The 13,852-nt window shown below is 47.7% G+C and overlaps 1 protein-coding gene across 4 annotated transcripts in view; it reads right to left on the bottom strand.

The window, feature by feature from the left end:
* The window catches only part of LOC147691995 (cytochrome P450 2F3-like), a 556,138-nt gene that overhangs the window by 75,975 nt on the left and 466,311 nt on the right, over positions 1-13,852 (bottom strand). For all 4 annotated transcript variants that reach the window (XM_086938287.1, XM_086938286.1, XM_086938290.1 and 1 more), the window contains one exon: positions 8,665-8,841. In XM_086938287.1, the coding sequence (XP_086794413.1) occupies positions 8,665-8,841 (177 nt within the window). The remainder of the gene's footprint in view (positions 1-8,664; positions 8,842-13,852) is intronic.

Here is a 13,852-nt window from a genome sequence, read left to right as displayed (position 1 = left end):
CCCAAGAGAACCTTAGTCCTCTTGTCCGCGAGATCATTCGGTTTGGTGGGCTGTCGGGCATCCAGGTGAACTGCAGCAAGTCGGTTCTTTTCCCATTGACTGACGCCACTGTGCAATTCTTACCTGACTTTCCATTTGTGTGGGCTTCCAGCCCCACGCGCTATTTGGGTATTTGGCTCAGTAGGGATCTGGATGAACTGTGGAGATCAAACTTTGGTTGTGCGGTGGACTGGCTGGAAACCAGTATTCCATCGTGGAGCCGGCTTCCGCTGTCTCTGGCGGGCCGCATGCAATCGCCAAAATGGTTGTCCTTCCAAAATTCCTCTACTTGTTTTTAAATATCTCCACCCCCTCACCTCTCATTTTTTTCACAAATTAGGCTCCCTAATTATCTCATTGGTCTGGGCGGGTAAACAGCCAAGAGTAGCTTACGATTAGGCATGAGCGGAAAATCCGTTCCGCTCGCGGATTTCGCGGATTTTCGGTAAATCCGCGATCCGCGAACTCCCGCGAATTTACTGAAAATCCGCGAGATCCACGAGCGGCGGATTTTGGGGGCAAAAGTTCAAGCATGTTGAACTTTTAACTACTTTAGGATGGCGCCGGCAAGCTGCCAGCGCCATCCTAAAATAGTTACTAAGTTAGCTTCAACAGAAAGCACTAATAGATCAAATAAAGCAGGTGCTCGAGCACCTGCTTTTTTTTATCTATTAGTGCTTCCTGATGAAGCTAATTTAGTAACTATTTTAGGATGGCGCTGGCAGCTTGCCGGCGCCGTCCTAAAATAGTTAGTTAGGATGATTTATGTGTGTCTTGTCGAGGCTGGGTAGGTGTGCGCTCTCCCCATATCTATTGACGAAAATTAGCTATGATGCTTGATGGAGGCCTTTGCATAATTGACTTTCACTAGCTCAATCCCTGTGCAGTTCCTGTGACCACGAGCTTCTCTGATCCGTGCCTGTCCTTTTATACACACAAGAGGCATGTGAACTCGCATATAAGCCCCGCCCGTTTGGCCCCTCCCCACACACTAGTGGTGTCTGCACCGTCTTCGCGCCCTTTACCCACTTGATGGACAGCTCACTCGAGGGACCCCAGCGCTCTTTGGTGTGATGGCAAAGTTAATCATCCCCCCAAAAATGTGTGTTTTGTCGATGCTGGGTCGGTGTGCGCTCTCCCCATATCTATCGCAGAAAATTAGCTATGATGCTTGATGGAGGCCTTTGCATAATTGACTTTCACTAGCTCAATCCCTGTGCAGTTCCTGTGACCACGAGCTTCTCTGATCCGTGCCTGTCCTTTTATACACACAAGAGGCATGTGAACTCGCATATAAGCCCCGCCCGTTTGGCCCCTCCCCACACACTAGTGGTGTCTGCACCGTCTTCGCGCCCTTTACCCACTTGATGGACAGCTCACTCGAGGGACCCCGGGGCTCTTTGGTGTGATTGCAAAGTTAATCAGCACCCCCCAAAAATGTGTGTCTTGTCGAGGCTGGGTAGGTGTGCGCTCTCCCCATATCTATTGACGAAAATTAGCTATGATGCTTGATGGAGGCCTTTGCATAATTGACTTTCACTAGCTCAATCCCTGTGCAGTTCCTGTGACCACAAGCTTCTCTGATCCGTACCTGTCCTTTTATACACACAAGAGGCATGTGAACTCGCATATAAGCCCGCGTCCGTTTGGGCCCTCCCCACACACTAGTGGTGTGTGCACCGTCTTCGCGCCCTTTACCCACTTGATGGACAGCTCATTCGAGGGACCCCGGCGCTCTTTGGTGTGATGGCAAAGTTAATCAGCCCCCCCAAAAATGTGTGTTTTGTCGTGGCTGGGTAGGTGTGCGGTCTCCCCATATCTATCGTCGAAAATTAGCCATGATGCTTTATGGAGCGCTTTGCATAATTGACTTTCACGAGCTCAATCCCTGTGCAGTTCCTATGACCACAAGCTTCTCTGATCCGTGCCTGTCCTTTTATACACACAAGAGGCATGTGAACTCGCATATAAGCCCCGTCCGTTTGGCCCCTCCCCACACACTAGTGGTGTGTGCACCGTCTTCGTGCCCTTTACCCACTTGATGGACAGCTCACCCGAGGGACCCCGGCGCTCTTTGGTGTGATGGCAAAGTTAATCAGCCCCCCCAAAAATGTGTGTTTTGTCGAGGCTGGGTAGGTGTGCGCTCTCCTCATATCTATCGTCGAAAAGTAGCTATGATGCTTGATGGAGGCCTTTGCATAATTGACTTTCACAAGCTCAATCCCTGTGCAGTTCCTGTGACCACGAGCTTCTCTGATCCGTGCCTGTCCTTTTATACACACAAGAGGCATGTGAACTCGCATATAAGCCTCGCCCGTTTGGCCCTGCCCCTCACACTAGCGATGTGCACCGTTTTCCCGCCCGGCCATTCCCCACACAATCTGCAAAATTCGCAAATTTGCAAATTTCGAATTCGCAAACGATATGCTTACTCTACCCATGTCTGCCGGCGGGATGAGTGCGCCTGACTTCAAGCTTTATGCCCTGTGTGCCCAGGCCAGTTTCCTGCATTTTTGGATCCACCAGTCCCCTTATCAGCCTCACCTCGCCGTTGAGATGGATGTAGCTACTCCCTGGCCTCTGTCCACAGGTTGGTTTGCGCCCGAGGTGCGCCCTCGGGCCGAAGTTGTCACGGTCGAGACGCTTCGATGGGCCTGGTCTGGCCTGTGCCGGATGTCTGGCATCCCCCTGCTCTCTGCTAACTCCGTGCCCATAGTTAATCACCCTGATTTTCCTCCACTTCAGGCCTCCAGCATGTCCAGGAGTGCAGGGTGCCTGGGCCTGATGATGGTGGCGGACCTATATCCAGAGAACACCTTCTATACGCTCCCTGACGCCTCAGGCCGCTGGACACGCTCCTATTTTACCAGCTGCGCGCCACATGCCGGAAACTGCATCCCACTTTTCCTCAACTCCTACCTAACATGCCGGCTCTTAATTTCATCTATACCTCCTCGTACCCGCAAAATTTAGTCACCAAACTATATGCCCTCACTCTAGTGTCCGCCCCCATCTCCTCTGATAGTGCTCGGGAGGCATGGGGGGCTGATCTTGGCACTGACGTCTTGCCAGCTGACTGCCTCTATTGCTGTAATCAGACAAAGAAGTTGTTACCAAACTACCGGCTTTGTTTGATCCATTTCAAGAACCTGCATAGGTTTTACCACACCCTGGTGCAGCACCGTAGGCTCGGGCTCACTCCGGGAGACAATTGTGTGCGTTGTGCTGCTCCCGCTGCGGATTTCGCTCATCTTGCTTGGAATGGCCCTAGGGTCTCGGAGTTCTGACAGGCGGTGTGTTCTGCCATTTCTGCCATTACCAGCATGACAGTGCGCCTGATCCACCTCTGTGCCTTCTCGGTTTTGTCAAGTTCTGCCCTGACGCCTCCTGTTGTCTGATCGCGTTGTTGCTGGTCCTTGCCAGGCGTAGGGTGGCCATGTGTTAGGGTCGCAGGCCTCTCCCAGGGTTGAGAGTTGGCTGGAGGACGCCTCTCTGAGCCAGACTCTCCTGTCGGAGTTCCTGGATTTAATGCCTTCTAGGTCCCGACCTTTTGACATCTGCGGCCCCTTGATTACCTACATCTTTCCCGTTCTCACCCTGGTGGCGCTGCCTCTCCAGCGCTCCCCGCCGGCCTTGGGTCTGCGGCGGCCGCCGATTTGGTCAGTGACTGCCTCTCCTCCTGCAGTTGGCACTCCCGCCCCTTTTTCCTTAGCCCTTCATTGCAAACAACGCTCAGTCTGTTTTTCCCCATGAGGGAGGGACCTTGATGTGATGGAGCTGTGACATTCTCCTCATGATTATTTACTGTGCTGACAGTTGACACCTATGTGTAATGGAACGCTTGACCTGCTTTCTGTTTTGTATATTGCACTGCGATGTTGCACGATGTACTGTGTCTGCCTTGATTTTTCTCAATAAAGGTTTTTAAAAATAAAAAAAATTAAAAATCTATGTAACAATCCTGCTAGAGCACTTGGAGTGTGAAAGGATGCAGGATGTCATTTTTGTAACATACAACAAAATGTAAATACCTATAAATGAACTGTGCATATATTTCAGAATACATCAGCAGTGAGAAAAGCAAAAATTAAGCACATTTTCGTAATTCTGAAGTGCAATGGAAACATGAATTTTATTTGGATCAAAACAAATCAGGATCTTTAACCTGGTGATTCACACACAGTATCATTTGTAACCTATATAGCTATAATAGTAGAACTGTATGTATGTGCACATTTAGTGGCTGTTTCAGTGGAAAATGTGCTATTTTGAAATGGGACTGCTCTATCACATGTTGCTTTGGTAATATATTTGAGACAGTGTGCTCCAAAATGCATCACCTTCTACATACTACACCCTTGCCACTCTCCTGCTGAATGCATTGCTACACTTATGGCCTATTTACAAGTCTGATGGTGCAGCAACTGGTCCACTCCACCACCACACTGCCAAACCTGTGGTGATGCCATCCGCCAGTTTAGGAGTTTCCTATTGACTGATGGGCTTATTTTGGGCATTCCTACAGCGGTGCTTTTAAAAACAGGCACCGCAATGGGAACTCCAAAAACAGTCTTTGCACGGCATGGACGCAAATCCATGCAGGGCAGAAACTGGGTTGCATGCACAAAGGGGGCACATGTAGTGCCCCCCTCCTCCCCTGTGTACATGCACAAGGCACGGTGGCACAGGTGGCCCTGTAGGGATCCTTTGTTTCCTCTCTGCCAGAGTTTTAATGGAGGAGAAACTGCCATGAAAACCCCGGTGGTGAGGAAACTCATAATATGGTTGCCGGGACTGCAGCAGGGAACAGTAAACTGCCTCACCAGGGCGCAAGGGTGCCTGTGTTGTAGGCAGGATTATTTTTGTGCAGCAAGGGGAACCTTCCTGCACGAAAACAATATTCAAAGGCATTTTCCTCTATCCACGCATGCTGCAGAATGCAGCACATTTAAAAAGAGGAAACATCAAGGAGAAATAAAGATATTTCTCCTCGTTGCACCCCTGGTGGGGAGGTATACAATTCTGGCAAATTGCCAGGTTTGTAAATCTAGGAGCATCCACGCTCCACCATTGCACTCCTCCATGCCACAGAGTAATGCAAGGCAGTGATTTGTGCTGCCTAGCGTTACACTAGATTTATGCAGGGTAGCCTTGCGTGGCTTGGTAAATCTCATTTAGGATTTAAGTCGCCCTTGTGGCCCCTTGAATGGTGCCATGGTGACGTGAGGCCTTGATAAATATGGGCCTGTGTGCTTAGCAGACGTGGATCCCATGCTCTCCATGCCACTGGAGTCAAGCTATCCTGGCTGATGAGGGGTGAAAACCTGAAACCAGTCCTTGGATGCTTGTTTTCAGTCCAGGGAGGACCTGGCCTGGCAGTTCAGGCTGGACTGATCCCATTGGGCGCAGGGTCAAGACTGATTTGCATATGGCTGGGTTCAAACTGGAATGGCATGGGGAGCACACGAACAATGGATTTAGGCCCAGATCTCTGTACTGGGGTTAATGTATGACATTGTTCTGCATTCTGTCCATCAATTATTGTTTTTGCATTTGTCACCCCGAGTGGTACGGGTACGCCCAGACGTGGGTCCCGTGCTCTCCATGCCACTGGAGTCAAGCTATCCTGGCTGATGATGGGTTAAACCCTGAAACCGGTCCTAGGATGCTTGTTACCAGTCCAGGGAGGACCTGGCCTGGTAGTTTGGGCTGGACTGATCCCATTGGGCGCAGGGTCAAGGCTGATTTGCATACGGCCGGGTTCAAACTGGAATGGCATAGGGGGCAAAAAAACTATGGATTTAGGACAAGATCTCTGTTCTGGGGTGAATGCATGACATTGTTCTGCATTCTGTCCATCAATTGTTCTTTTTGCATGTGTGGTTAGCTGTGACAGAAAGACATACAGTGATATCTAAGGGGACAGATGTGTCTGCACCAAGGAAGTCATCTGTGTGCATGTGCTTGTGTAGACATGTTTATGTATGTGATGACTTTTGTGGGTTATGTGTGCGTCTTTATGGTCAATCTCTGATCTAGCAATGAATGCCTATTGTGCTAATTATGTTAGCAATTAGCATCTTCTGATAATCTGATATATTGTTGGTAAACTTATTATTAGTCGAGGACAAATGTAGCCAAACTCGTTGGTATTTGAAGGTTGGCTTCAACACAGGAGGGACATCTATTATTTTCAAATCTGTTAGTCTAGATTTAATGATAGATGGACATACTTCAACAGTGTATCAAACAATTTTAGGGTGTACGAAGGTAAGTGTTTGAGAAATGGTAATCGCAAACAGTAATGTACAAATGTGTGTTTTACACATTTTGTGATTCCCAGTGGGTTGCAAATAGACCTACCTCATGAATATTAATGAGGTAGGTATTCATTTGCGACCCATTGGAAATCACAGGGATGGTGGCCTGCTAGGGTTGCAGGCCACCATGTCTGTAATTGCTTCTAAATAAAGCAATCTTTTTTTACTTTTTTTTTAAATACAGCCTGTTTTCCTTAATGCAGCCTGTCTTCCTTAAAGGAAAATGGTATGCTTTTCAAAAGTAAAAATAAAACGTTTTCTTTCCATTTTGTAAGAGTAAGCAGTAGTCTGTGGAACACTGTCTGCTCTTAAAAAATGTTCTAGTAAATATTCAAGGGACCCCTTACCATTTGTGAATGGGTTACAACCTAGTTGAAGTAAGTGGTAAAATGTGAATGTTTTAGGACCGCATTTCAGTTGCAAAGCATTCACACTTACCAATTTGCGATTTGGTAATAGGTTACTGAATTGCAAATAGGGTTTTGTACATTTCGAAATGGGCAGATTCAGTGAATCTGCAAGTTTGCGAACACAAAAAAGCTTTGTACATCTGGCCCGCAGTCAGAACGTTGCAAAATTGGGTTTTAAACCTTTGCCCAGTATAAGTCATTAATTCTATAACCTCTACCTTATGTACACATCCTTTAATGATCTGGACAAAAAAAGAAAATGTTGATATGGCCTTTGGTGCAATGAAGATATTTTACTTTGCCAAAGGCTTGTTGTGTTTCTGTTGTTTGCTATATCCCATTTACTGTGATTGTCCTTTTGATTACTATTTCTGAGATATGTCAAGTTACTCTTTTTATGTAGGGTGTGCCTGCAGCTCTCACTGACCCAGTGTGTGTATCACTCATTAATTTGCACTATTTATTGTTATTATCTATTAACTGAAAAGTTTACATCATGTATTATGTGCAACTGTGCTCACTTGCCCATCACAACTAATCTTTTTCCACTGCATTCTGGTACCCTCAGTCGAGGATTCATAAAAAGAAACGCAAACTTTCTAGTACCAATATGCAAAGGCAAAGAAGCTTTCAGGATGGGCACTGCCAGCGCCACAAAAAGGGAGCACTTAGAGGTCTGGGGTGAAGTGGGTCCGATGGGCCCTCCAGACAGCCCCTTGCAGGTGGATGCAGTCACTCACTGCATCCACCTGCAAGGGGATATCGCTCTCCTCTCTAACATTCAGGCAGGTTGTCGCCTGCACATTAAAACATGGAGCGCCATTTAATCAACCGCTCTGTATTTCATTTGAATTCACTTGCCTCACGGCAGCACGAGTTTCTGGCTGCCCTTGAGGCAGCGCATTCACTTTAATAGGTTGCACTTTCCCTGTTTGCGCCTGCACATCTGTTTAGAGGTGCCATGGCGCAAACAGGGAAAGTCCGCCCTGTATGTAATAGCGCCCTAAAGGGCTCGATAAAATATTGAAAACGTGTAATATATATATATAAAGCCTCTTTTCAGAGTGCATTGTGTAGAGCATTTTAAATATTAATAATCTGTAATTTGTAGAGAGTTTTTGTTCAAAGTGCAGTATATATAGAATTTTATATATCGAGCTTACAAAAAGAAAAGAGTGGGGGGAAAATAGTGGAAGGAATAGAGGAAGTGAGCAAAAGAGAGTATTAGAAGAAGTAATGTTTATTTCAACAGTTTAGTTTCTCTCTTTATAACATTGAGGTGAAGGAAACATGAGAAGCTGTAAGGAAATTATGTTCCCTGCTACTTTGGAATGGTTAAGCGGTTAAAACTCTAGTGCTAAAAATGACCTTTTTGGCAATGAAGTGTGTGGAATTCATAATTCAGATTTGGAAATCATATGTCATCGAGTGGGTGGAAACTCACCCTTAAGTCATCATCGAGGAAACATAGGGGCATATTATCAAGCAGGGTGATAGAATTATTGCCGCTTAGCAGCCGAAAACGGCAGCTAAAGCGGCGATAATTGCCTATCGCCCTATTAGCAAGCTGTCGCTAACTGATGTTAGCGACATCTGTTAGGCGATAGCGAGCGGTTTGGGGCCCGCTTTGCATGTCAGCGATGTTTATCGCTAATGACATGCAAAGTGGGCGTACCCAACCAGTTAGCAACTGAAAGCAGTCGCTAACGTCGCTATCGCCTATTAGCACCTGCCCAGACCAGTACTTAGCAATGTTATCCAATGGGAGGTGGATATACAGCAGAATACTGTGATCTGACCCTGGCTAGATATTATCTGCAAATATAATTTAATTTTTAAGTTTCTCCCAGTAATTCCTACCTTTGTCTTTTGTTGAACCAAATATTACTTCCTACCTCCGCTATCTTGGTGATGAAACAGTCCATGTAGTCCCTGGGACAATTGGGATCGTGTGTTTCCAAATGAGATTTCATTTCACCTAGAATCACTTCTGATATCTTGTTAAAGTTGGTAAAAATGCGTTGGTGTTCTCCTGGGAGGTAGTCCATGATATCTGAGTAGATATTGTACATCTGCAACGAGTAAAGAAGTAGATATTTTTGAAGGTAAACTCGCTCTTCCGAAAAAAGGAGACATTAGATCATTGCCATTCTTTCTAAGTTCAATCATCCACTTTCTACTAGTTCACAAACCTCTTCAGCATCTCCTTGGAGAGAGACTGAATACAATACAATATAGTGGCAAAGTTCCCAGTATGGAGCATCCCCTACAACTCAAAATATGGAACTTTAAACGCCATAAAAGGAACTGCATATATAAGGAACCGCACAATAAATGTGCATAAACATGTATAGTAAAATGCATACAACAGCATTAAAACCGTATGACAAACTAACACTTCAGCATGACTAAATAATGAACACGTGGGTTCCTTTGAAAATCACTTCAGCATCGCGTCAGGGAAAGTAAGCACTATAGGGCCTCATTTATGAGGCTGTGCGTCACTTTTACGCCGCCGGTGCGTCACAAAAATGTGCCTTGTTGCGCCATATTTACAAAGTGACGCATCTAGGTAGATGCGTCACTTAGTAAACCCCTGCGCCACATTATACCTGCACCAGGTATAATGTATGCAAGGGGGACGTTATTGACGCAAGAAAGGGTCATGGAAGTGACGCAGTGAAATCTATAAGATTTCACTGCGCCATTTCTTGGCCGCTAATGCGTCAAAATCTTACCCCTGCTTCATAGCAGGCGTAAGACTGACGCAGGCACTAACAACATGGGACTTGCCCATGTGAAAGTACACATTGCTGGAGTTGCGTCACTTTTGTGACACACACCAGCAATGCGTCACTTTTGCGCCTACAGATACGTCAGAAATACTGACTTATCTGTAACTCCTTGCGCCATGATGCATCATATTGTAAATATGATGCATCAATCATGACGCAAGCAGTGCACACAGAGAAGTGACGCATCGCTGCTTTCACGCAGCGATGAGTCATTTCTCATAAATGAGGCCCATGGGACTTGCCCATGTGAAAGTACACATTGCTGGAGTTGCGTCAGTTTTGTGACACACACCAGCAATGCGTCACTTTTGCGCCTACGGATACGTCAGAAATACTGACGTATCTGTAACTCCTTGCGACATGATGCATCATATTATAAATATGACGCATCAATCATGACGCAAGGAGTGCGCACTGAGAAGTGACGCATCGCTGCTTTCACGCAGCGATGCGTCATTTCTCATAAATAAGGCCCTATAGAATCTACCATACCGTGCCATACATCATGTCATAGCATAACATACAATACCATATCATACCATACAGATTCTCGGTCTCAGCATATTCCCTGTCTCACAGTTGGTGTGGTCCCAAAATGCAGTATGAGGCTGCATAGGGACAATTTGGTTTTTGCTATCTATGCTTAATCAATACATTTACATAAAATGCACAGGTACGCCATTTAGGGGTCATTAGTCACTATGATTGTATTATAAAATAAAGCACCAGGAGATGGAACAAGACTTTAGCAGGTCATGTAAGAAGAAAAAAATACTTTTAAATGTAGGTTGTGTGCTTGTTTGCAGTTGAGAGTTAGTTTGCGTGAGAAAGACAGCGTCTGTGTCTGAGTGTGCACGTATGTACATGTGAGTCTTTGTGTACATGAATGGAATTGAGTGACAGAAGGTGAGGGAGAATAAGTGTGACAGAGTCTCATTAAGTAAGCTTAAATTAGTCACAGTGAGTGAGAATTAGTGCTACCCTTGTGAGTCTGCCATTGCCCTAGTACTCTGAAGGTCATTCTTGGTGTAAGGAGGCGGTCATTGTAAAATACTGTTACTGGCATGTTGCAGATAATTCTAAGCATGACATGCACCTGTCACAAAATAGTGATACTGACTTACTAGTGGTATGTCTTGGTATAATTCAGCACCCATGGAAAGCACTAGGGTTGGCATTCTAGCGGCGATTCTTGGCATAAGGAAAAATACTGGCCCTGGCGCATTGGAGGTTTTTCATGTCATTAGAGAGGAAAATCGTGGCATATTAGGGGTGCAACCATGACAAAACGCTGGACCTCAGATACTAGAGGTTATTTTGACATAATGGACAACCATGACATTTACATGGCATTCATTGAAATTTTCGGGAACAGGCATATTCATGTAATTTTTGGCATTAGGGGCACTCATGGTGTATGAAGGGCACCAATGACAAAAATCTGGCTCTAGCACAATGTAGGTAATTATTTTAAATTAAGGGGCATCAAGAACAACGTTTAAAAAAACAGAGTCAACGTCTGAGCCGCATCAGGGTTTATTGGCTGGGCACACAATGAAAAGATTTGAAGATTTAACGAAAGCCCTTTAAGAACATGTGGCTTCTTTGGTGATTTATGTGAAAAACGCACTTTATAACCCAATTTCTTTCTAAAGTGTTCTCAAGGAAGAATCCCCTTGAGTCCACCCAGAACATGTCTGGCTAACTCTCGTATGATGGTATTTCTTATTTTTTTTTTTTTTAAATATATTTTTATTGCAGGAATCAGTACAACAATACAGTAACGACCAGCATCATATTATAGCCAACTCTTACAAGATATAGCCCACCGACCCCCTTCCATAGCATCGCTATACAGCCAAGCGGCCCATATTCCTGGGGTTGGGCGGCGAATGTAGCTGGGGTCAGTAGGATGCTGGAGCTGGTCCGGATAACACACTGTCCGTCATCTGCTTTTCTAAACAAACCCCAACCCCCAAAAAGATACCCCCCCCTCAAACTTCCAGTCATTGTGAAACTCCCCCCTCGCCCCCCCCCCCGCCATCAGCGCCAGGGAGCTTATCACTATAGGATCCACTGCTTGACCCACGGGGAAGGTAATAGTGCTGTTAATGCTAGTGTCTAACGGGACTCAGGTCTAGTTGCTTCTTCGCTTTCGGAGTCGCTGGGGGTACAATAATCCCTGAGGGCCTGCACCAGCGTTTCCCATTCTAACGCGGCCTCCTGCGCCTTCTCATTGCTTTGCCTCCAAGCCAACTGATATCGCAGCGCGCTCTCACCCGCCGCCCATTTCAAAAGTTCACCGTGCCATCTGCTGCCCGTAGGACCAGCACGTGCCTTCCAGTTCCTGGTCACCTCTCGCTTAGCCAGTAGGAGCCCCAGGTCTATAAATTTACTGGTGATTTTATTCCGGGGGGTATGGGGAAACCAGTGCAGTAGCCCTACCGCCGCATCGAACTATAAGTGCCTCCCCGTCACCTCTTCTAAAGTCGCCGCCACCTCCTGCCAGTAGGACGTCAATCCGGGACAGGCCCATAGCATGTGTAGGAGGTCCGCCTCCTGAGCGGGGCACCTAGGGCATTCCGCCGAGGCCGTGGCAAAATAACGCCTGATCTTAACCGGGGTCAGGTACGCCCTATGGAGAACATAGTAGTGGACCAGTTGGAAACGGGCGCTACGTGCACCCTTCCATGCTCGCCTCACCAGCTGGGACCAGGTCGTCTCCGGGATCTCCCTACCGATATCCTCTTCCCAGCGGGACTTCAGTGTGGTGAGAGGGACCAACCCCTCGGTAATCAGCCTGCCGTAAAGGCAAGTGACCGCCTTCACTGTGCCCGCCGACATCATTACATATTGGCACACCTGAGACAACTGAGGTTCCTCTAGCCCGTTTTGCCAGTGCGCCTGGATCACTCGCACAATGGCCGAGTGCAGCAGAAAGTCGCCCCGGGGGATCCCAAAGCGGTCAATGAGATCCTGAAAGGACAGGAGCACTCCGTCCTCATATAGGTCCCCGACGAGCTGTAAACCCGAATCCTCCCAGTCCGCCAGTCGCGACCAGTCTCCTCCATGGGGGAGGGCCGTCAGCATCCCCAATGGTATTTCAGGTGCATATGGGGTCCGCAGGTGACCTCTGTTATGAGCCCGATTCCAACAGAGTCGGATAGTCCGCTCCTCCATCGACAGGTCCCGAAGGACTAAACGCTGTCGCAGCGCGATAAAGGAGAGGACGTGCCTGGCTATACCCGTCCCTCTACCGTCTTCCGGGCCTCTGAACTCCCTGGCTATCTCCTGGGTGTATGTCTGGAGCTGCGCCGCTAGGTAATACTTCTCAAAGTCCGGCACAGCGAGCCCCCCTTCGTCCTTCGGCCTCATCAGGGTATTGAGGGCCACCCGCCGCCGGCCCGTGCCCCAAAGGAACCCGACCACCATAGAACGCAAGCGGCGAAACGTAGCCGGTGGGACCCAGATCGGCAAAGTCCGAAAGTAATACAATAGTCGGGGGAGCGCCACCATTTTGAGCAGGGCGATGCGTCCTGCCACGGAGAGCGGCAGCGTGGCCCAAAAATCCATGCTGCCTCGGAGTGCTCGTATGCAACGGGCAATGTTTCCATCTAGGAGGTCGGGCTGGTCGTGGTACACAAATACCCCAAGGTATTTAAAGCAGTCGGGTTCCCATCTGATCTCCCTACTTAGCGCCGGAGTGGGGACACCCCTACGCATCGGGAAGAGGCAGGTCTTAGACCAGTTCACTCGTAGGCCTGAGACGTCTCCGAACTCCGTTAGCGCTAATTCCGCTCCCCGTAATGCGTCGACCGGATCCTCCAGGAAGAGCAACAGGTCGTCCGCATAGAGCGAGACGTAATGAGGGCCCGCCGCTGTCCATAAGCCCGTATAGTGGGCTCCCGAGCGAAGATGCATCGCTAGTGGCTCCACCGCTAGTGCAAAAAGAAGCGGGGATAAGGAGCACCCTTGCCGCGTGCCACGCTCCACCGGATATCGCGATGAAATCAAAGGGCCCGATCTAACCCTGGCTGAAGCGGAAGCGTAAAGAACTGCTGTCCATTTGATAAATCCCTCCCCGAGGCCGAATTTCCGCAATACCGCGCTTAAGTAGTCCCACTCCAGGCTATCAAACGCCTTCTCCAGGTCCACCGACAAAACTACCGGGGACGGGGCATCCACGAATGGTTCCCCAAGCAAGCGAAACAACCTTCGGATGTTCATGGTCGTATTTCGCCGTGGGATGAAACCGGCTTGGTCCTCGTGTACTAGGGAGCCCATTTGT

Source organism: Lissotriton vulgaris, chromosome 9, assembly GCF_964263255.1.
Source record: "Lissotriton vulgaris chromosome 9, aLisVul1.2, whole genome shotgun sequence".
In the NCBI taxonomy this organism is placed as follows: domain Eukaryota; kingdom Metazoa; phylum Chordata; class Amphibia; order Caudata; family Salamandridae; genus Lissotriton; species Lissotriton vulgaris.
Note: the sequence above shows the minus strand (reverse complement) of the source record. Positions and strands in the feature narration are given on the sequence as shown.